At 34.5% G+C, this 23,877-nt stretch overlaps 1 protein-coding gene across 6 annotated transcripts in view; it reads left to right on the top strand.

The window, feature by feature from the left end:
* Nucleotides 1-23,877, top strand: part of arap2 (ArfGAP with RhoGAP domain, ankyrin repeat and PH domain 2) — a 215,979-nt gene that overhangs the window by 9,755 nt on the left and 182,347 nt on the right. For 3 of the 6 annotated variants that reach the window (XM_087262108.1, XM_087262105.1, XM_087262106.1), the window contains 2 exons: nucleotides 22,775-22,814; nucleotides 22,933-23,705. Coding sequence is in view for 4 of the 6 variants with exons in the window: in XM_087262105.1 (XP_087118231.1) it covers nucleotides 23,020-23,705 (686 nt within the window). In the remaining 2 variants the exon portion in view is untranslated. The remainder of the gene's footprint in view (nucleotides 1-22,774; nucleotides 22,815-22,932; nucleotides 23,706-23,877) is intronic. The other 3 variants (XM_087262102.1, XM_087262107.1, XM_087262103.1) reach the window with 1 other exon arrangement.

The raw sequence follows: 23,877 nt of genomic DNA, 5'->3' as shown, positions 1-23,877 counted from the left end.
AGAACCACCAGAACCCCCCCTGGCTATGGGCTTCCCTGTTACAAATCTCAAATATTGTGTGCTTACAATGTCAACTCATTAATCCCCCTCAAAAGGCAGTTTCTAAAAATACAGATGATGACAAGATAATGCTGGGAATCTCAGTGTATAAATGTTTGTTGTACTTAATTTCGAACTGAAAGCCCACTTTTCTGTGACTAAAATCTGTATAAATAAATGTAATATATTTATTTGTATTTGCGTCCTTGGGCCTGTAGCATGAAGCTAGATTAAATGGCTTGCTAAGTTTCAGTTTAGTTCACACCAATCCAGAGATTTTGTGTAAGGCACTATGAAGACAACTTGACTAACTTACTCCGGGGCAGGTTATTTTCTGGATTAGAGATCCTACATCGAGATATCATCAATGGACTATAAACAATTTGACACATCAAATGCAAAAATATACTCCCCCAGTTCTTCTTTCTCACTAGGTCACTATATAGTAAAACGCTTACGAAAAGATAAAATCATCTGATTTGAAGATTTTATTTTTTTAAATTAAAATAATTTTGAATGATTTATAAAATATTTTTAATCTGTTACCAAAAAAAATCTTTTAATTTAATAATTAAAATAATATTTTTTGTTTATGTAAAAGATTATAAATCCTTATACAGATATATAATAAATATATAATAAATATTTGTCTTCATACCTACTAATTATTCTACCTGACAAAAGTCTTGTCCTGGATCCCAGTTGTAAGAAGAACAAATAGTAACTTGCCTTCAAGTTAATCATTGAGAAAGTTGCAGAAGGTAGATTTTTCTGATGAAGCATCATTTGAACCGCATGCTAATCATCACAAATATTGCAGAAGACCTATTGGAACCCACATGAATCCAAGATATTTACAGAAATCAGTCAAGTTTAGTGAAGGAAAAATCATGGTTTGGGGTTACATTCAGCATGGGGGCGTGTGGGAGATCTGCAGATTTGATGGCAACATCAACAACCTGAGGTATTAAGACATTTGTGCTGCCCATTACATTACAATCCACTGGAGAGGGCAAATTCTCCAGTATGATAGCGCTTTCTCCCATACTTCAGCCTCCACATCAAAGTTCCTGAAAGCAAAGAAGGTCAAGGTTCTCCAGAATTGGCCAACCCAGTCACCACACATGAACATTATTGAGCATATTTGGGTAAGATTGAGGAGTAGGCATTGAAGATGAATCCAAATAATCTTGATGAACTCTGGGCTTAACTTAATTGAATGAAGGAAGCTCGTTCATTATCCTCTCGCTGCAGAAGGTCTGTTGAACTGCTTTCTCACTAGTAAAGCATTCAGTCTTTCCACTTACAAAGTCCGCAATGTAAATAGCAAATACACCATGGCTTGACACAACTGAATCTTAAAGGGAATGGGAGATGAGACTGATTGATTTAATGCATGTTATGTTCAAAACACACCCAAAACTCATTAAGAGAATAAGCACAACCCTGTGAGACAGTGTGCTGTATTTTTCAATTCTTAAAGCTGGAAAAGTGGATTTGGACACGCCCCTAATGCTTTTGAGCCATGCACCTTGAGACTTTGCACCTAGAGCATTAAAATTGGAGCCCAATGCATTAATCCAACCAATGTGTATTTTTTTTGTTTTTTTTTTCCACTTTATGTTCCGCCTATATGTTGCAGAGCAAGAATATGTTGAATAGAAATAAAAGCATTTATGAGCTGAGAAAAAGAAACGCATCTTGCACTGGAATCTCTAAACTAGGGCTGAGCGATAAGCCAAAAAAAAACAATCTTAATAATTATTTTCCAAACTGAATGATGACAATAAATATTTCGATATAAGTTGTTAATGTGTCCAGATTTAAAAGAGTGCTCCCACAATGACTAAAACTAGAGGATTAGAGGGTCCATGAAATGGCATATAATACTTTTTGTCTATACATTTTTGATAACCCTTTAATATCAACACACTTTTAAATTCCTATTGCTGCTCATTTCTGTGGTGTGACTGGCTCTTAGATCAATATAGAGCAAAAAAAGTTCTCAGCTTATCATTGTTATTGACATAAATTTTATTGCTATTTGATATAATATAATTTATCAACCAAGCCCTACTTTAAACCGATATAACCTGAAGCATGCGCGTTGGCAGAATTACCTGTGAAAGTGACACTGAAACTCTAAAGAAATTAATTAAAGCCATGTTGGGACAGAATAGACTGTGCTGTGATGCACCTGCTTCCTGCACTGAATAAGTGACACAGTATGTTCACTGATTAAGATACACGGTATGCTCTTTTGTATGGGGCACCAGACTTTGCAAAACTGAAGTGAAACCAGAGAGAGACTGACAGTTCATTGATAGAGACTGAATATGAGAGAGAGAGAGAGATCATCACCCGGCAGCAGGTATCCATATTGAGGGATCACATCCATCCATCCATCCATCCATCCATCCATCCATCCATCCATCCATTCATTCATCCCCCCTACATCCATCCATCCACCCCCCCATTCATCCATCCATCCATCCATACATAACCAAGATTTCATAACCTTTAATTTATTTTTCAGTGTTGGTTTGTATTTCTCTCTCTCTCTCTCTATTTTTGGATTCAAGCACTTGTGTGTTAGTAACATTGCACAGGAGGCATTTTTATTAATGGTGCACATGAAACCATACAGTATCTAATGTAGTCTAATTTGAATATTCTGTATAACCTTAGTTTTAATTGAATTGAATCTTTTAGCACATGCATTCAGTGGTCAGCATAAATGAGTACACCCCTCACTTTTTTAAATGAATATATTCTATAGGATGCTTTACAATAATATATTTGTGTACTTACATAAGATTAGCCAGACCTAAATCCAAAATCTGAACTAATCTAACAACAACAACAAAATAAAGCCTTTAAGATCTCAATCCAAATATTAGTACACACAAGTTAATATGTTGAGGAAAAACAATAAATTACATTTTAATGAACAGGAAAAATAAAGAGAAACATTCATTTATATTCCTTCAGCTTAGTTTCTGATTTATCAGGGGTCGCCACAGCGGAATGATCCGCCAATTACTCTGGCATATGTTTTATGCAGCTGATACCCTTTTAGACACAACAAGATTTAGTGTGTAATTAGGAAATAAGCTGAAACTGGTTTGTGTGTGCTGGCATGATGGGAGATTCGTGAGAATGACAGGAGCTGCGTTTTAGAGTATGCTAGCTTTGGGACATACTGCTTCTTCGTTAACAGATCGTTGTGTCAAATATCTTAGTTATGTCAATCATCTACAAATTGTCCACATTTCTGTGATATTTATTTTGCTACCTTACTGGAGAAGCAGCAGGAGGTTAATCTGCTATTCACGAGTCTTTCATGCAGATAAATCTCCTCAGGTCTTTGGATAGTAATTATTCAGAAGCTAATGTCCAAACATGTCTTTATATAAGTTGAGTATTGTTGTTGCAGATGAAATATAACACAGAAAACACTGTTTAAATATTTTCCAGTTGGCTAAATATTACTTAACAGTCATACAAATATCTTTACCGAAGCCTCTCTACTTGACGGTTGGTCTCACCCACTGTTGTAGCTCTAATTAAATTCATGTCCAACCCGCAATGTATTGTGGGCAATATCAGCAGTTAGAGTATGAACAGTTCTACACTTCGAGTTTTTACCAGAAATAGTAAACCATCCAGGAGCCTTTGGTATACTCTTTTCAACATATGAGGATTTGGGACATGCTAATTCTATTTTCAAATACTATTTAGGACTGATGGTATGAGAAATTGGGATGCAGAAAGCGAGGGTTCTCCAGCGATCCGCAAAGGCTACATTACTGGTGATCGTTTGGGAAACACCAATACACTCTCTCATTCACAGACACATTCATTCATTCATTCATTCATTCATTCATTTTCTTTATTAATCTGGGGTCGCCACAGCGAAATAAACCGCCAACTTATACAGCACATGTTTTACACAGTGGACGCCCTTCCAGCCGCAACCGCAAACATCCACACACTCACACTCATTCACACACATACACTACAGACAATTTAGCCTACCCAATTCATGTACTGTGTACTGCATGTTTTTGGACTTGTGGGGGAAACCAGAGCACTCAGGAAACCCACACGAACACGGGGAGAACATGCAAACTCCACACAGAAATGCCAACTAACCCTACCATGGCTCGAACCAGTAACCTTCTTGCAGTGAGGCGAACGTGCTACTCACTGCACCACCGTGTTGCCCAGACACACTCATACACTACGCAAATTAATTCTGAAACATTGAATGATGATCAATTCCTGATCCTTTGCATAATGTTTTATGTAGACACCTCATTTAATTATGCTTGTTAATATTTTAAATAAATTTTATAAAACAAAACAAATCTGCAATTTAATACTGTCAAGCAGAATAATGTATGCTATAGGAATTGATCAAAAGTAAAATAAATAATTTGATTATCTATCATTTAATATTGTCAACAGATGAACATGACTTGAATGATTAATTGATTTGTTACTTTAACATTTGCATTTGATGTTAATGCATATATATTTTGTAAATTAAAAATAATTGCCCTAGCTTTTACAGTTTAAAACCGTCAAAATCACTAAATGAAATAAGTTAGTTCAACTTATAATTTTTTAAATGTTTACTTTGACTCAAGTTTTTGTAACTTATGAACAGATTTTATTAAGCTGAACTCAAAATGAATTAGTTATTACTTAATTAATTAATTAATTATATTTTTTATGTTAACTAAAACTGAAAGCGATACCAAACCATTTGAGTAGCTATATAGTTGTTTGGACTTAATTTGTTGAGCAATTTGACTGAACTTACAATAGCTGCATTTCTACTATCGGGCCAGTGCGAGCCAGGGATTTAATCGGGCCGGGCCAATAGCCCGGGAGGTTGAGAAATGAGGCTGAAATCATGTCGCGTTTCCACTGTCCGGCTAGTAGCTCACAGTGCATCACGCAAACACCGCCCACAGAACGTCCCCGAATCAAACGTCACACAACCCGCCCACTTTAGCAGGAATCAGATCAGGCAGATAAAGCACACCATAGAATCATCACGAAACAAAACCATTAAAATGAAGACAACCGAAACAAACAAACGACACGTTACTGTATAGCAATACATGAAATGTCTATACGCACAGACCTGTGTATTTCCATTCATTACATTTGTTTACTCGCCAACCGACTGTTTGCATTGTGCATCGAGTGCTCTTGCCACTAACGGAGGGATCCAACACAGAGAGCGCACACATCCATAATATAAGGCCACAGAAATTCTCCATTATAACTTGATATGGCATGTATTTTATAACATCCTCGTTTTGATAGAAATCGTGCTAAGTTTTCAGCACAAGAGCGAGTAGCCTAATAAAATATAGCCATATTTGTTGCGCTCGGCAGCTATTCACTAAAGCTCTTCATTTAGTTTCATTTATAAATTTAACCATGCATATTAAAACATAAACAGTTGTTTGAGGATATAGAACACATTTTGTGTTTGGACTTTCCCCCGATGCGTTTAAAGCAGCGAGCGCTGCGCAGGACTGAGTGACAGAAAAAAAGATAAAGGCTAGATTCTGCTTTCACTCACTGAAATAATGCTCTGTTTGTGCGATTTGATTAATATCACCGTATCCAAATACTTTATAAATATTTACTTATATAAATATTTACTTTATATAAATATTTCAAACCTTCTCCGGTGTTTATTGTTTTTAGAAAATATCGAAAATCTTTTTTTTTTTTTCAGACAGGTCTTTGTAAAATGAAAGTTAGGCTATATGTGGCTTTAAAACGGTTTGATTTATGTATTGTATATAGGCTACCTACCTTGTTATAGCTAGCTTTTGTTTATTTTATATTGGTTAATTTATTTAATGTGATTTTATATATATCCGATATTTGTAATTCTTTAAATTATATTTCAATATAGCTTTGGCTATTTTATCAAGATATGACACTATATTGTTTAAGGTCTACGAAAGTGGGCACGTAATTTGTTAAGTTTTATGTCTTTCTGTTGTATTTATTTTGTGTATTATCTCCAAAATAAATAAAGGAAAAAGCCGCTCGCGGCATAACAGAGCTGTGAAGGAGCGCTTTTGCCCGGTCTCACACACACATACAGGCATCTAAATGCGCACAAACAAACATTTTAAACTTGACAAAAACTCTCGAAAACCACAACCTGTCTGCTGTGTCTTTAATATGGTGTAAACATTATTATGCGTTATTGAAACATAAAGGAGGACGCAGCAAAAAACGTCACTATAAATTAAAACTACTTTATTATTTTATGCAGCAGCCTTACATTTAAAAGGGAAACATAAGGGTGATCAAACGCAAAAAGACCCCAGACTATAAGGCTAGATGTTTTCTTTCCCTTATTTCTTTATTTGTTTGGCGCATGTACTCTTGTGCGATCAGAAAACTGCCCGCCTCTCCTTTCACTCTGCCCTGAAGCCCCAGCTGGTCCTCCTTGGCCAAAGGTATTCGGCGGGCCGAAAAAGGCTGGCCGCTGGCCCCAAGAAAGCCCTGCTTTGGCCCGATTAGGCCCCGGAAGTGACAGTGGAAACCCCACTGGCTTTGGCTCGCCCTGGCTCGCTCGCTTTAGGCGCGATAGTGGAAACGCGGCTAATGTTTAAGTTTCTGATACTCTAAAAGTTTGACAACACAAATTATCAACTCAAATAATATACACTCACTGGTCACTTTATTAGGTACACCTGTCCAACTGCTCATTATTGCAAATTTCTAATCAGCCAATCACATGGCAGCAACTCAATGCATTTAGGCATGTAGACATGGTCAAGATGATCTGCTGCACTTCAAACCAAGCATCAGAATTGGGAAGAAATATGATTTAAGTGACTGAATGTAGCATGGTTGTTGCTGCCAAACAGTCTGGTCTGAGTATTTCAGAAACTGCTGATCTATTAGGATTTTAAGCACAACCATCTCTAGGGTTTACAGAGAATGGTCTGAAAAAAAGAAAATATCCAGTCAGTGGCAGTTCTGTAGGTGCATCATCTCAGGCTGGTTTCTTGAACATAACAATGAGTTGACTGTAATAGCAATACAAATACAAATAGCCTCAACAGTCACCAGATCTCAATCCAATATAGCACCTTTGGGATGTGGTAAAATGGGAGATTTGCATTATAGATTTGCAGACGAACAATCTGCAGCAACTGCATTATGCTATCATGTTATTATGGACCGAAATCTTAGAAGATTTCTAGAACCTTGTTGAATCTATGCCACAAAGGATTAAGGCAGTTCTGAAGGCAATAGGGGGTCCTATCTAATACTAGTAAGGTGTACCTAATAAAGTGGCTGGTTAGTATATGTGTATAAGACTCTATATAGTCATAGTCATATAGTTTACTGTACTCAAACCATATTGTTTTAAAACTTAAATGGTTTGCCGCAATCCATTTCCTCAAACAGTCTGAGTTAACTTTCAGGTTTTACAGTATTGGATCAAATGATCAGAGAAAACCAATCCCATGCCCACATACCATCCCTAATCAAAGAAGTGATTAAAAGTGGTCCAAAGTGGACAAAATAATCACATTTAAAGCCTGGTATGTTGGTAATGCGTCTTATTTCTTCACTTGTCATCAGATCGACAAAACACATCTGGTGAGAACAGGGCCCTAAGTATACAGTAGATGAATTTGCAGCTAAAATAACTGATGTGGGAGGTATAGACACATTCTTTTTACTTAGATTTTTACTTTTTATATATTACTTTCGCTGTATCTTACTGTTGGGCAGTTTCTTTTGAGGTTGTAAACCAGTAGATTACTGCATTGGTGTTTAGGCTACTCTGTAATTCTTTAAATATATGTGCCCATGTCTAAACTGGTAAAACTCTGTGCATGTCAGAGCAAGTTTAGAAGTTGTGAAAGCATTGGTTTGTGCCAAGCTGTGATGTTTTAGCCAGTTACCAGGACACACTGATTTTACTGATATATCTAAATTTGATTTACGCTGTACAAATAAAAATGAAACCTAAGCTGATCTGAACAAAAGCAGCCTTTTATATTTAGTGAACAATAGCTTGAAGCATAACTGGTAGAGTTGCATTTAATTAGTGTTCTGGGCCAGATTAGTTGTATTTTGTTAAAATCTATTTAGTAACCTAATCCAAATCCAGTTTACCCTGAATAGTCAAGACTGGAATTTCTTGGTTTGTGTTTTGTACAGAAACTAATAGTATTTGCTCTCTAGATTAGTTTTATGTGGTTTTTGCATAACAATTAGTGTGTTCATTTGCTTATGCAGGGCCATACTTGTGTTTTCAGTGTCTGCTGTGTAATTATATGAAAAAATATATGGTGAAAAAAAGCAACTGCATTAAAGTGTATATAGTAATGTATCACATTTTTTTTTTTATAGAACACTCATTTTTTTTGAAGACTTTTTTTTTTTTAAATCTTCAGAAAAAGTTTCTCTGTGTGGTTATTTTTTAAAAAGAAGAAGTAATGAGTTGAAAAGAAGAAGCTTCGAAAACTAATGCACACTAAAAGAGTCCTTTAAACGTTGTGAAACTAATATTCACATCACTAATGTAGTTCTTTTTAAACACCTCAGCTGCAACTAATCAAAATTACAGTAATTGTTATTAAGCTATAACATTTGTGTGTTTGTATTTATGTATAGGGTTTTGCTTTTCATACAGTTATCATGGATAATACATAGTTATGTATTTAACATGGTAATGCATGATGCTGACTATGCATAAGTTTTCTCTAAAGATCGTAATATAAATTTATGATAATGCGGAAAACAATTTTTACTGTAACTAATAAAACTAAATTCAGAATATTATAATGCAGTAGTTACTGCTTTAGTTATTGCTTTAACTGAGTTTTGGTATTAGAAATGAATGTTTGTTAGTGTTTCGCAAGGAAATTGTCTTGGATGGAAATAATGTTGCCATGTATAAATCTTACAATTAAAGTTATAATTATTGCCCCCTTTGATTTTTTTTTTTAATATTTTCCAAATTATGTTTAACAGAGCAAATACATTTTCACAGTATATCTGATAATATTTTATCTTCTGGAGAAAGTCTTATTTGTTTTATTTTGGCTAGAATAAAAGCAGTCTTTAATAATAATAATAATAAAAAAACATTTTGAGGTCAATATTATTAGCCCCTTTAAGCTATATTTCTTTTTCGATAGTCTACAGAACAAACCATTGTTATACAATAACTTATCTAATTACCCTAACCTGCCCAGTTAACCTAATTAAGCCGTTAAATGTCACTTTAAGCTGTGTAGAAGTGTCTTGAAAAATATCTAGTCAAATATTATTTACTGTCATCATGTCAAAGATAAAATAAATTATTTATTAAAAAAAAGGGGGGGGGGGTAATTTAGGGGGGTTAATAATTCTGACTTCAACTGTATATTGGTATATAATGGTTATTTTGTGGTTAAAAATAAACTTGGGAGTAGGGTAAAGCAATATTGCTAAAACATTTACACCATAATTATATATATATTTATATATTATTTGTATATTTCATTTCACTCACCAATATCAATAACTATAATGCTGTGTTTATATGGAATTAGATTTGTGCCAAATAAAATGCATTAAACTTTTCCAAAAAAGAACACAAATATACCTTAACAAATAATAAAAAAATAAATAAAATAAAAATACATTTGGAAAAGTACAAAACAATCAACCAACTGCATTCATTGAAAAGGAAGCAGAAAGTGAACCAAACTAATAATTATTTTTTAGGACGGTGTTTTTTTAATTTTTTTGCCATTTGATTTATTGTTTTGTATTTGTGCCACCTCATTCGCGCATATTGCGCCACAGGATGTCTTGTCAATGCATCTTTGCATTGGCTTAACATGTAAATCACTCGTACTTGACATGTCTGGTTGCTTTTGGTGTAAACGCAGCATTTTAATACATATCATCATTATAGAATCTTTCAAGTTTAAAGGCAAATTGTTTTTTATTCTTCTGAGTGAACTTTGTAAAAACCTTTTATTTATAGAACATGAAAACGACTTTCAACAATTTTTCACTGAACTTAGAAACAATGTTTATACTGATAAATTAAATTGACAGTTTTTTTGCTCTGGGGACATGATGCAGATGTAAATATATTCTCAGTAAAACTAAAACTGCTACATCTCAATATAATATAATATAATATAATATAATATAATATAATATAATATAATATAATATAATATAATATAATATAAAATAATATAATATAATATAATATAATATAATATAATATAATATAAAATAATTTAATATAATGTAATATAATATAATATAATATAATATAATATAATATAAAATAATATAATATAATATAATATAATATAATATAATATAATATAATATAATATAATATAATATAACAAATTTAAATATAATATAATATAATATAATATAATATAATATAATATAATATAATATAATATAATATAATATAATATATCGCTGGGTCTCTGGTTCGAGCCTCGGCTTAGCTGGCATTTCTGTGTGGAGTTTGCATGTTCTCTCTGCGTTCGCATGATATATATATATATATATATATATATATATATATATATATATATATATATATATATATATATATATATATATATATATATATATATATATGTTAGGGGTGTAACGATACACTCAGCTCACGATACAATGTGTATCACGATATAATGTTCACGATTCGATATGTATCACGATATTTTGAATAAAAATTTAAAATTAAACTGAAATGCTAATTTTATTTAAAAAAAATTACTTACCAAGTAAACTATTTTTTATGTATTTCTTTTGTTTCAACTTGTTAAACTGAACCTTCTTTAAGAAAATAAATTAAACAGGACTGTCTCTGGAAAATAAAACAATTTAAAAACTTCTTATAAGATATTATTGAAATGATTCAATTCAATTGAATTTAACAGTAAGAGCTTAAGGCTTTGCTTGGTCACTTGTGTTTTTTGTGTGTGCAAAAAAAAAATAATAATAAATAAATAAATAAAAATACCAGTAATCAGCAGTTCTATAAAATAATCCTGAACTTATGTGTTTTTGTCTGAGAGTTTTTATGGATGGCTGTCTTCATGTTGGGCATGATGAGTGACAGGGTGGCCGTATTTTCATTACACAGGACAGTTGTGGCTCTTTTCAGCAGTTTAGGCAGGTTTACTATTTCTTCGGCGTCGCTGATGTCAGCGCTATCAAGTGCATCATGTTGACGTGCGTTTTTGTGTACCTCTGTAATCAAAAGAGATCATGCTCGTCGTAATCATAACTCTAAAATGCGATATGATTATTTAAATAATGTGCACGCTTTCGGTTTAATTTTCACTGCTGTTTATACTTCCCACGCGGCTCCTGAACGATCACTTTGTTCCACAAACTGAATGTTGTTTACTACTTTATTACCTGTTAGTCACAACCTGCAGGTTCTGTTCACTGAAGCAGACGCGCGCGCGCGCGTCTATCATAGTCTGCCCTCTTTAGTAACAGCTCATGGTCAGCTCACGTCATGTGTGATTTTGCGGCCGCCAATACATCATTATATGAAGACAGATTTATATTTTAGGGTGAATTGTACCTTATAAATACAGTATGTGACTCTTTCAACACCATTAGGAGGTATCCATGTCGCTGTGCAAAGTATGTAAATCACTGGGAAGACTTTAAAACTTAGGCTATGTTTTACCAAGTATGCGTGTCAAAAAGCGGACGAGTTTAAAGCATTGACAGTACAACCGAAATGTTGCCAGACGTCTGATTTTAAGAGTATTTCAACTCCACTCATCTTGGTCTGCTAACATTACTGCTGCTGCAATCTGAACTCACGTGCGACAGCAGCTGGAACGTAGCTCACGTGCAAACAGCTCAACTAATAAGAGAAAACTGGGCGTCATATCGTAATGAAATTGTCAAAACGCCACGATGCATATCGGACATTTTTGCATCGCAATAAATCGTACAACGATAAATCGTTACACCCCTAATATTTATAATATAATATAATATAATATAATATAATATAATATAATATAATATAATATAATATAATATAATATACTTTATTAAACATCATCAAACATAGTATTATGCATTTAGATGATAAAATTTAGAGAAAAGCATAGCATCCATTTTATGGCAAAACTGTAACTGTGTGGTTTCTACAATAATTTTATGAAAGACTATACCCTGTATACATAACGCATAAATACGAACACACAAATGCTACAGCTTACTAACAAATAATGTATTTCTATTTCTTTAATACAAATAATACAATATAATACAAGTTCAATTAAATTCTCCACTGGTACAGTAAAAATTCATGGTAAATCAGTGAATCGTGGTATTTGTTTTTTAAACTAGACTTTTCTAGTATTTGTTTTGGTGGTTCAACATTGAACCTTTAACATTCATAAACCTTTCTTGGAAAGTTAAAATATTCTTCACTCTAAGAATAAAACATTACTTTTAGGTACTGTTTGCAGAAAGGATCTTTAGGGAACCAAAAATGATTGAACAAGAACAAGATAGTTGTAAACAAAAAAATTCTACTGCCAGTCTTGTCTGAAATAATAAATGCAGTTGTCTTGTGCATAATTTGGTTATGCAACAAAATTAAAGCCATTTTCACTAACCAAAGGGTCCTTAAATTCCCAAGCATGAAAAACAAACATTGAAAGTTGATTTGATATGTACTTTATCAAGAGAACTAGTAATTTATCATGTATTTGCTCTTGTCAACCTTCATACATACATTTATACTGTGTGATTATACTAAACTATTTATAACAGCAGAGCATGGAAATATGTTTGAGTGGGACAGAAGTGGGCAGCTGGCTCTCTGATAATACAGACCTTATCTGATCTTCACCTGTCTGCTGTAGCATGTAGTGTAAAGAATATTTCCATAGTGGCTTTTTTCATTTTGATGGTCAATTACCAAAGGCTGATAGTGTAGCCAGTTAGATTTGTGGATGGGATATTATTTGTGAGGGGTCTGGATGTAGACTTTGTGCAAATGCGAGGTGAGCAGCAGCCAATGCTTTTAATACAATCACCTTACCCCACCCATATGCCTACCCCTCATAGTGACTTCACAAGCTTCATTGAGTGCATTGTGTCTGATATTGCATCTGCATGCAGATACTGTTATTTTATTTTATTTTAATTTTATTACCTTTAATACATTAGCATATAAACTGTTCATACTAAAATTGGCTTGTTGGAATGTCACTAAAGAATTAGGGCTCAATTTTAACTGTCTAGACGCAAAGTCTAAAGTGCATGGTGCAAAAGCATTAAGGGTGTGTCTGAAACCACATTTGATATTTTGAGGATGGAAAAATATAGTTTGTGCCCCGGTGCATGGTCTAACAGGGTTGTGCCTATTCTCTTAATGACTTCTGATGTGTTTTGAGCATAACATGCATTAAACCAATCAAATGGGAGTCTCATCTCCCATTCCCTTTCAGTTGGGTTGCATCATGGAACATTTGTTATTTACATGGCAGACTTTGTAAGTGGAAAAACTGAATGCTTCACTAGTGAGAAAACAGTTAAACCATCTGCAGAGCAAGGTTAAAAAACGAGCCTTCTCTCTTCAGTCTCTTTACTTCCTCTTTACTTCACTATTACTCTTTACTTTCGTGGATAAGGAAACGGTGTTGTAACCACTCCACTGAAAACATGCATTAGCCGACATATTTAATTTTTGTTTGTTAAGCACAAAGATTTGTTTTCAAAACTATTTCTAAATTCAGTTGTAATATCCAGCAAATTAATAAATGAACAATTTATAACAATTAAGTTATATTCAAACACACTTCCTATTCTTTCGCCCCATATAGTTATGCATACACTACCGGTCAAAAGTTTGTAGTCAGTAGGATTTTTAAATGTTTTTAAATAAGCTTATCCTGCTCACCAAAGCTGCATTTATTTAATCAAAAATACAATACAAATAGTAAAATTGTGAAATGTTATTGCACTATATAATAAGTGTTCAAATGTAGTTTATTATTCATTCATTCATTTTTTATTTATTTTTTGGCTTAGTCCGTTTATTAATCTGGGGTCGCCACAGCGGAATGAACTGCTAACTTATCCAGCATATGTTTTACGCACTAGATGCCCTTCCTGCTGCAACCCATCACTGGGAAAGTAGTTTTTTTTTATTATTATTATTATAATTATTATTATTATTATTATTATTATTATTATTAGGGTCCAAGCACCGAAGGTGCCTATGGCCCCTATTGTTCTCATAGTTTTTCTTTATTAGGGGCCATGCACCAAAGGTGCCTATGGCCCCTCTTTTTCTCAGTTTTTTTGTATAATAATAATAATAATAATAATAATAATAATAATAATAATAATAATAATAATAAGTATTATTATTATTATTGTTATTATTATTATTATTCTGCAGTTTTTTCCCAAATAGGAGTCTGTGGCAGCTATATGAACCGTAAGTAGGAAAATGATCAAAAATGGTACAATTGTAGAAGTGGTCAATAAAAGGCAGCTGACCAAAACTCTTTAGCGCCACCAGCAGTCCAAAATTTCAACATTTAAACGCTATATCTTTTTAGGCATTTGAGCTAGAAAAATAAAACTTAGCACAAACATTTCACTGATCACACTGATTCAAACCAATACCATACATTAAAACTCCGCCCATTACAGAAGTGACCATTTTAGTGACCAAACTGAAGTTTAGTGACCAAACTGAATTTTCCCCAGTAAATCTAATGACTGAGGCTCACAGAAATGACAAAACAGAATTTTAATATTTAATTTTGTTCAAAAGTTATGATGTTGCGAACAAGTACATAAAAAATTGCCTCAAAGGCTGTATCTCAGCCAAAAATTACTCAATCAAAATGAAACTTAAAATTCTCAATGAACACTATGATCTTAAGGTCCATGCGAAAGTTGGCTACAGCGCTATCTACAGGTCAGGAGATACCTAAAATGCATATTTATGCTTATAACTTTTGAACAGTTGATCAGAAAATCATGTTCTATGGATTCCAAAAGTCAACATGTGACCTCAACAGCACGAGTCAGAAATATACCAGAGGTTTAAAGACAGTGCCACCTAGTGGTCTAGAGGTATAGCGTTTTTTTTTTTTTTTTTTTTTGTCAAAATAGTCTAAATTCACTGCTTCTCACACTTACACCTATTTTTCGTTGCCCAGAAAACATGCATGACCTGCTAGCTCAAAGTGTTAAGTAAATGCTTTACCAACACATAAGTTGTGGGTTCGAATCCAGCTTAGGGCAATATTGAACTTTTAGAGGCTAAGGACCAAAGATGAATGAAAATGAATTTTCATAAAACAGAATCAGGCTCTCCATGCATTTTAAGCTCATCAGGCACTCCAATGCGTTTGAAGCTCATCAGGCTTTTGTTTTTGTTTGTGCGCATTTAGATGGCTGAATGTGAATGTGAGATCGAGGAAAAGTGCACTCCCTTCACAGCTCTGTTGATGCTGCAAGGCAATTTTCTTTTTGTTATTTATTTTGGATATAATGCACAATATGAATACAACAGAAAGACATGAAACTTTACAACTTTTGTGTCCACTTTTGTAGGCTCAAAACAATAGTGCCATATCTTGATAATAGCCTTAGCTATATTGAAATAATTTTAAGAATTACAAATATTGGATATAATTAAATCGCATTAAATATATAAACCAATATAAAACTAACAAAAACTAAACCAATTTAGGTATATACAATAGCCTAAATCAAACTGTTTTAAAGCCATATTAAACTTTCATTTTACAAAGACCTCTCTGAAAAAAAAAAGATTTTAGATATTTTCTAAAAACAACAAACACCGAAGAAGGTTTGAAATATTATTTATTAAGCATGTGGATACAATGATATTAATCAAATCCTGCATTTTTTGGGTGAGTGAAAGCAGAAACTAGGCGACCTTTTTTTCTGTAGGCTAGGCTATCTTTTTTTCTTAAATACATAAAGAGCTTTATTAGTGGATAGCTGCTGAGTGCAATGAAACATAGGCTATATGTTATTACTTGCTCTCATGTGCTGAAATACTTAACACTTTCCTTAAATATCCTTAAATAAAAGGGAATCACCTATTAAGTGTCATATAGCCTATAGGGAAAAATTAATGTTTCAGGTCTCTCCGGAGCATTTGGGCTGAATGTTTGACGGTGTCTATTTGAAGCTCATCAGGCTCTCCAATGCATTTGAAGCTCATCAGGCTGTCCAATGCATTTAAAGCTCATCAGGCTCTCCAATGCATTTGAAGCTCTTCAGGCTCTCCAATGCATTTGAAGCTCTTCAGGCTCTCCAATGCATTTGAAGCTCTTCAGGCTTCCCAATGGATTTAAAGCTCTTTAGGCACTTCAATGCATTTGAAGCTCATCAGGCTCTCCAGTGCATTTGAAGCTCTTCAGGCTGTCCAATGCATTTGAAGCTCATCAGGCCCTCCAATGCGTTTAAAGCTCATCAGGCTCTCCAATGCATTTGACATTTAACACAGTTAACATTAGCTTTTATTTGCATGGAAATCTACTTAAACTGCTAGAAAACTATTTTGCTGAACTGATTCTCACTCTTACAGCTTTTGTACGTAGCCTAGAAAACATGCATGACCTACTAACTCAAAGTGTTTAGCCAGTCTGCTGCCAATGCAGATGATGTGGGTCCGAAACCAGCATTGGGCAATATTGAACTATTAGCAGCCAAGGACCAAAGATGAAATGAAACAGAAGTTTCATGAAACAGAATCAGGCTCTCCAATGCATTTGAAGCTCATCAGGCTCTCCAATGCATTTTAAGCTCATCAGGCTCTCCAATGCATTTGAAGCTCATCAGGCTCTCCAATGCGTTTAAAGCTCATCAGGCTCTCCAATGCATTTGACATTTAACACAGTTAACATTAGCTTTTATTTGCATGGAAATCTACTTAAACTGCTAGAGAACTATTTTGCTGAACGGATTCTCACACTTACAGCTTTTGTTTGTAGCCTAGAAAACATGCATTACCTACTAACTCAAAGTGTTTAGCCAGTCTGCTGCCAATGCAGATGATGTGGGTCCGAAACCAGCATTGGGCAATATTGAACTATTAGCAGCCAAGGACCAAAGATGAAATGAAACAGAACTTTTATGAAACAGAATCAGGCTCTCCAATGCATTTAAGCTCATCAGGCTCTCCAATGCGTTTGAAACTCAACAGGTTCTCCAATGCGTTTGAAACTTATCAGGCTCTCCAGTGCATTTAAAGCTCATCAGGCTCTCCAATGCATTTGAAGCTCATCAGGCTCTCCAATGCATTTGAAGCTCATCAGGCTCTCCAATGCATTTTAAGCTCATCAGGCTCTCCAATGCATTTTAAGCTCATCAGGCTCTCCAATGCATTTGAAGCTCATCAGGCTTTGCACTGCGTTTGAAACTCATCAGGCTCTCCAGTGCATTAAGTGCATCAGGCTTCGCACTGCATTTGAAGCTAAAAAGGCTCTGCATTTTGTTTAAAGCTCATTTTAATTATTACTTTCATAAAATATTTTTGCAAGTTAATAACAATTATTCTTTATTTAACTAGATTTACGTCTAGATTTAAAATTTTTCCTAAAATATCCCAAATAAGAAAAAGTATCTGCATTCAATGCTTCGCCCCGTAATTGCTACTAGCAGCTATATTTATAATAATAATAATAATAATAATAGTAATAATAATAATAATAATAATTATTATTATTATTATTATTATTATTACTATTATTATTATTATTATTAAACACATTAAAATATTTTTTAATATTTATTGACGGCGTATAGGCTAAACCTTAAATAGGCTGAGCATATTTTTATTAATATTAAAACACATTACTACAAATTAGCCACCCTTTGATTTTTTTTTTTTCGTTTACATATATTTTTATCAAACGAAAAATGCAATGAATTGTTTATTTTGGTTTTTATTTTATTAGAAATAATATAATTTATAGGCTACACAACTTCTCCATAACATTGGCTCTATTGCGTTTTGACAGATATCCTAGAAAGACTTTTTGGCACAAAGACATTTATCCTTGTTAATTTCAGTGCTGTATTTTGACAGATTTTGCAAAGGCTTCAGCTATTCTACCTATTCTACAGTTTTGCGACTTGGCTCGTTAGGCATCTGTGTCTGGATGACAGCGAGAGAGAGATGAGATCACACCTCAGATTCGATGTGTGGCCGCACGTCAGTTACTTTATTGCAATTTTTAATATAGGCTTATCTAAATTAACTTTTCATTTATTAAAAGCCGAAATATTGCCAGACAGACGAAGCAATTTTCGTTTTTTGATGAGAGCGTCCTAATTGATAAAGGACGCGCGCACACACAGCCTACACTCTTGTTGGCCTATTCATTGTTGATTTTTTTTTTTTAACATTAAACGCATAATAATCAAGTACAAAAAAAACAGCTGAACTTCGGAAAAAGTGCTCAGGACTGTTGCCGCGATGGTTGCTTTGTTTCTCTGCAGTTGGCTTATTAATGGCGCAGCATTGCTAAATCACTTTTGTTTAATAAAAAAAAGATAATTTATTATTGAACATTGTGAGATGATGGTCGCGTGATTTTTAAAATGAGAGTATTGCGTATTTATGGCTATTGATCTTACCTACCCGCGACCCACCCATAGTTGAACATCAAGTTGTTTCCTTGCTGCCACCTTTGTCAGGCAAAGTTTGCAGATTGCCTCATTAACGTCTTCAGGTTCTCTTTTTGCATTTGGTTTGAACCCAAAGTATTGCCAAACAGGTGCTTTTGCATTGCTTTTGACACTTAATCGTCCGCCATTCTTCTTCTGTAAATTCGGCTCCTCTCGTTCTCTTCATGTGATAAATGAAATATGACGCATTGTAGCTATGTTCAGATGATAATTATAGTGCATGCTCTCGTCTTAAGTAAATTATTTAGAATTATGTTTCACATTAATTAAAATAAATATTTAATTCAAATAAACGAATACTTTAAAAAAAAAAAAATGTGGGGATGGTGTCACGGTGAAAAAGTGATGTCACCGGTGTTGTGTCTTAAAACCAGTATCACCATCAACACCATCTATCGTGGCAAGCCTAATTGATACAATGAAGTCTGTACAGTGATATTTTACATTACTTTATCTGAATGCTGTTAGACTCTCCGGAAAACCATAAAGCACTGTTTATTTTACATTTATTTTTATAAATGTAAAATATTGTAATTGTTCTTGCAATTTGTTTGTAATGTTTTTATAAATGATTCATACTCTTACAAAATCAATCCAACCTATCAAATTAAGGATTCTTTTCACAAATAGAGGTATTCAGGGCATCTGGTGAAATTGTATTCATATCTCTATATACATATAGATGTCGCAGAAAAACAACCTATCACAATGTCAGATTTTTCCAATATTGTGCAGCCCTGGTATAAGCTGTATAGCTGTATAAACTGTAAATAGAACTAAAACATAAATTTATCAGCTCATAATTTATGAAACTAAAGAAAAGAAAAACAAAAACTTGTTCCTTGTTCCTTGAGCTCCTTGTTCTAAATAGACTCTAAACAGCAAAGACACTGATCCCCAGAAACACAAATCAGACATTTTCACTCTCCATGTCAGTTTCAGTGGTTTTATGAATTGATTTCAGGTTTATTCACTTTTTTATGTATATTTGTTTGCTTCTAAAGCTCTGATTGGCTAAATTTAATCAAGTGAGGCTTGATTCCAGCTTGATGCAAGCATTACTGGAAAATAAGGTTTGGAGGTTGTAGTACAAGTATTTCTGGATTGGACCCTTTTGAGTTGTGCAAAGCTAAAGGGCAAGGATGTCAAACACAGTTTCTGGAGGGTCACAGCCCTGCAGAGTTTAGTTCCAACCTCGATTCAATACACATGCTGTGGTCAGACTGGAGTTTGAGGATGCAAATCTCTGTCATATAGTGCTGCAAAAAAGGGGTGGGATTAAACAAGATGATTAGACATTAAAAAAGCGAGTGATTGGTCGATATTTTAAATTACGTGTTCATGCAGTCATGTTTTGATCTTCAATTGGTTCAGGCAGCCGTGTGATGCGATTTTGCAGGTAGAGTTTACGAAGCTTAAAAATAAGTATATACAGTATTCAGTGAACTGCAAAACTTATTGCACGAGCTTGCATTTCTGGGTTGCCGCATTGGTATGTGTATGAATAGAAGCATATTGGGTGAAAAGTGCAATGTGATTCCAGCTTTAATATTTTGTAAGTTTGCTCGAGCGCTATACCAGCATGCAGCGAGAGAGAGAGAGAGAGAGAGAGAGAGAGAGAGTGAGAGAGTGTGAGTGTGAGTGTGAGTGTGAGTGTGAGTGTGAGTGTGAGTGTGAGTTTGAGTGTGAGTGTGAGTGTGAGTGTGTGTTAATTTGTGTTTGTACGAGGATCAAGTTAATGCAAGGATTGAGTGCATTTGTGTAAACATACATGTTTTGAACATAGTATAGGTTTATATGCGAGTAATTTATAGGTCTATATGCATGTGTTGATAAGTGAAGTTTGATTTAAATCCTACACGGCAGATCTATCCATCTTTTTGCCTCATTGCCTTTTCTTCTGACACCACTGGTTCCGGTGTCATGGAGGTGGATGGTGAGGTGACAGGTTGGCTTAAACTTTTATGATGCCTCATCTTCTGACACTTAGTATGTTCTAGCAGGTGGAACAGATTTGATGTGTTTCTGCGGCTAGTCGGCACCACTCTCCCGCACATTTTGCAGAGCACCTAATCTATAAGTTTATCGGAACTTAAAAAGCTGAACCACATTCACACCACTGCATTAGTCTTTCCTCTTTCATCAACTAATCCATGTGCATTCTTACTCATGGAAGCTTGTTTATTCACATCTGTATTCAGAACACTCATTTTGTAAAACTTTCTGCGACGGTCACAAAGCTTAACCAACTGCAGAGTGCTGGCAGCATGTCTGTTATCTTATGTATGTCATCATGCAGGTGACATCACTCTCTTTCTGGTGGCTGAGCACTGAAAGTCATTCAGTGACAAATGATAAAATGTTTAAGATCTTATAAATATAATAATACATATATATGCAAGTTTATATCAAAATACCGTAAATGGGTAAATCGCGATAAATATTGATATCAAATTATTGTCCAGCCCTACTTTAACTGCAGTTTGACACTTTCCCTTTTATTCAGGAAAATTTCATGTAAGCCTCCCATGACAAACTGAGGTATTGGATGTGCGGAACTGCTACAAGAGTGTTGTTTTAATGGAATTTGACACCGCACGCCTAATGGAAGAAAAAAAAAAACACTCCATTTTCTCGTTAACTTAGATCTGTAGATTGTGTATAGACCATCCTATCACTAAATGTGGTGAAAATCCTACACGACGATAATGGTTTGATTATGGCGTTTACATGTTTACATTGGGAGAGCAGCATTTACAGTGGATCTTCCAGTCCATAATATTGTAGTGTTGTTACTGTAAACATAGTAACTAAATCATTTTGACTAAGGTCTGTCTTTAAAAACTGAAAGAGTACTGTTGAAGATACTAACTAACTTTGCCATCTGAATAAACATAAACAAAGAACACTGATCACTCATTTACCAAATTTGTAGAGACAGGACAATCAACAGGACAATTTTTACTTATTTTTTTTATAAAGAAGATGAGTGGCAAATCCATATTTTACCATTTTCAGATGAGAAAAGCTCTCGAGTAAAAAATGTTCAGACATATTGTTGTCGCGTGTAAGCAGACCACTGTAATCCACACGTGGTCCAGCTGCTTTTTGTCCAGCTCAACCTTTGTTGCAGCACATTTATAAATGCAACACTGATGACCCATGTCTTTAAACAATTATTCTTCTTCCACTTGTTTTTATTATGGTCTCTCTAACGTCTGAACATTGTAACAGGTAAAAACTGTCTTCGAAGCTAAATCATGCATATTAATGTTAAGTTGCACCTCATTCACAATAGAGCATGCTGATTTGTTCAAACCAAGTCTTTCTCATGAATTAATGATAAAAGCTCAAAAACGACACATTGTACTGGCCGGTACAGACATCCAGTCTCCACGCTAGAATTCACACAAGGATCTCATGGCTGTGACGCAGCTTAAAAATCTCTTTTTTACCGGAAGATCAAATTTGCTTGAAATAAACCAAAGACAACCAATTTTCACTTTTTTAGTGAAATATATATGTCCTAATAGTGTTTTTGGCAATGTTGGACAAATACATGTCTATCAACATCTCAAAAAATGTTTTGGTGTTTCGTGACCCAAGTTCTAGTTTCTATTGCTGCTTTGTGAAATGCTTTTTCAAATTTCCTGAAAACCACCATATTCAAATGTAAAAACTTTGTAACATGTCTGAGTTTTTGTAAATGTGATGCATTTTCATTTGGGGTTTTGTGCATTTTCAATTTACAAATCTGAAGTGGAACGGACGCATGACTATTAGTTAAAAGGGTATTGTAGTTCACTCAATAATGGAATTCTGCCATCATTTAATCACCTTTTGACTTGTTTTTAAAACAGTTTGAGTTGGAAATATGTTACAATTGACATCCATAGTTGGAAAAACAAATACCATACTGTAAGTCAATGTTTACAGCTTTCTAATATTCTTTTAAAAATATCTTCTTTTGTGTCAACAGAAGCAACTCAAACTGGTTCTGAACAAGTGAAGAGTGAATGGTGGGGGAATTTTCACTTTTGGCTTAACTATCCCTTTAAATCTACAACTGAATTTAAGTAGTTTTTTTTTTTTTTTTGCTACATAAATCATTCATACAGCCAATTTTATTCCCCACAGGGTGTTTTCCTCCTTTAAAACTTACCTATCCAATGCCATACGCAAAACTTTATTACCACTAAAAAAGACCCCTTTGTCTCATCTTCTATGGAGCCCAACCAGGAGATCACTATGTGGCTAACTGAACTGCATTTGCCCCAGTATGCCACCAGCTTTACCCTGGCCGGCTACCATTTCCTAAAAGACCTCAGGAACCTAAATGAGGAGAAGCTTCTGGAGATGGACAATATCCCCACAGGACATCGGCGGAGGATACTAAGCAGCCTGGAGACTCTAATGATGGAGGATGAGGGAAGTTCTGTCAAAGTACCTGTAAAGAGAAAGCCAATCCCAAGGCCTAGGCAAGTGCTTTCCAAGGATAAGCAGAAAGAAGCATCAACTTATCAGCATGCGCAGGCCGGAAACGTCCAGATGACAAGGCAGACTCTTCCTGCAAGGACTACTGCTTATTCAGGGACGATGAATGTTGGTTCTCAAACACTTCCCAGGATCAAATGTCACGCTGCTTCCTCAGGTTCAAGCTCCACCTCTGATAATGGCAGCAGCGAATCACTGGAGAACTTTACAGAAGATCATGTTACAAATAGAAGTGGTGGTTTACCTGCAGATGGAGCTGCTTTAGGGTTTCAGGGAGAAATGGTTGAAAATGAAATCTACGAGGAGTGCCTGTTTGCTACTGTCCCCTCCGAGCCGAGGTCCACCCGCTCCTTTAAACTACGACACAGGCCTGTACCAGAGATCCCTGAACATCCCTTCATACCTTCTTATGACCGGTGAGTAAATATGCAAATATGTAAATATGTTTTTATTAGCTAGTGATTAGTGATGGATTATTTATATGATGTTATGTTACAAAATGAAGTTATTTGGAAACAAGTGATCAATTCCTCCAACATTGATGCCAGTTTAGCTATTGCGCTTTTTGGAAGTTGTGTGCATGAAACA

The sequence above is a fragment of the Danio rerio genome, chromosome 7 (genome assembly GCF_052040795.2).
Source record: "Danio rerio strain M-AB ecotype USA chromosome 7, GRCz13ab, whole genome shotgun sequence".
NCBI lineage: Eukaryota > Metazoa > Chordata > Actinopteri > Cypriniformes > Danionidae > Danio > Danio rerio.
This window is presented reverse-complemented; position numbering and strand designations above follow the sequence as displayed.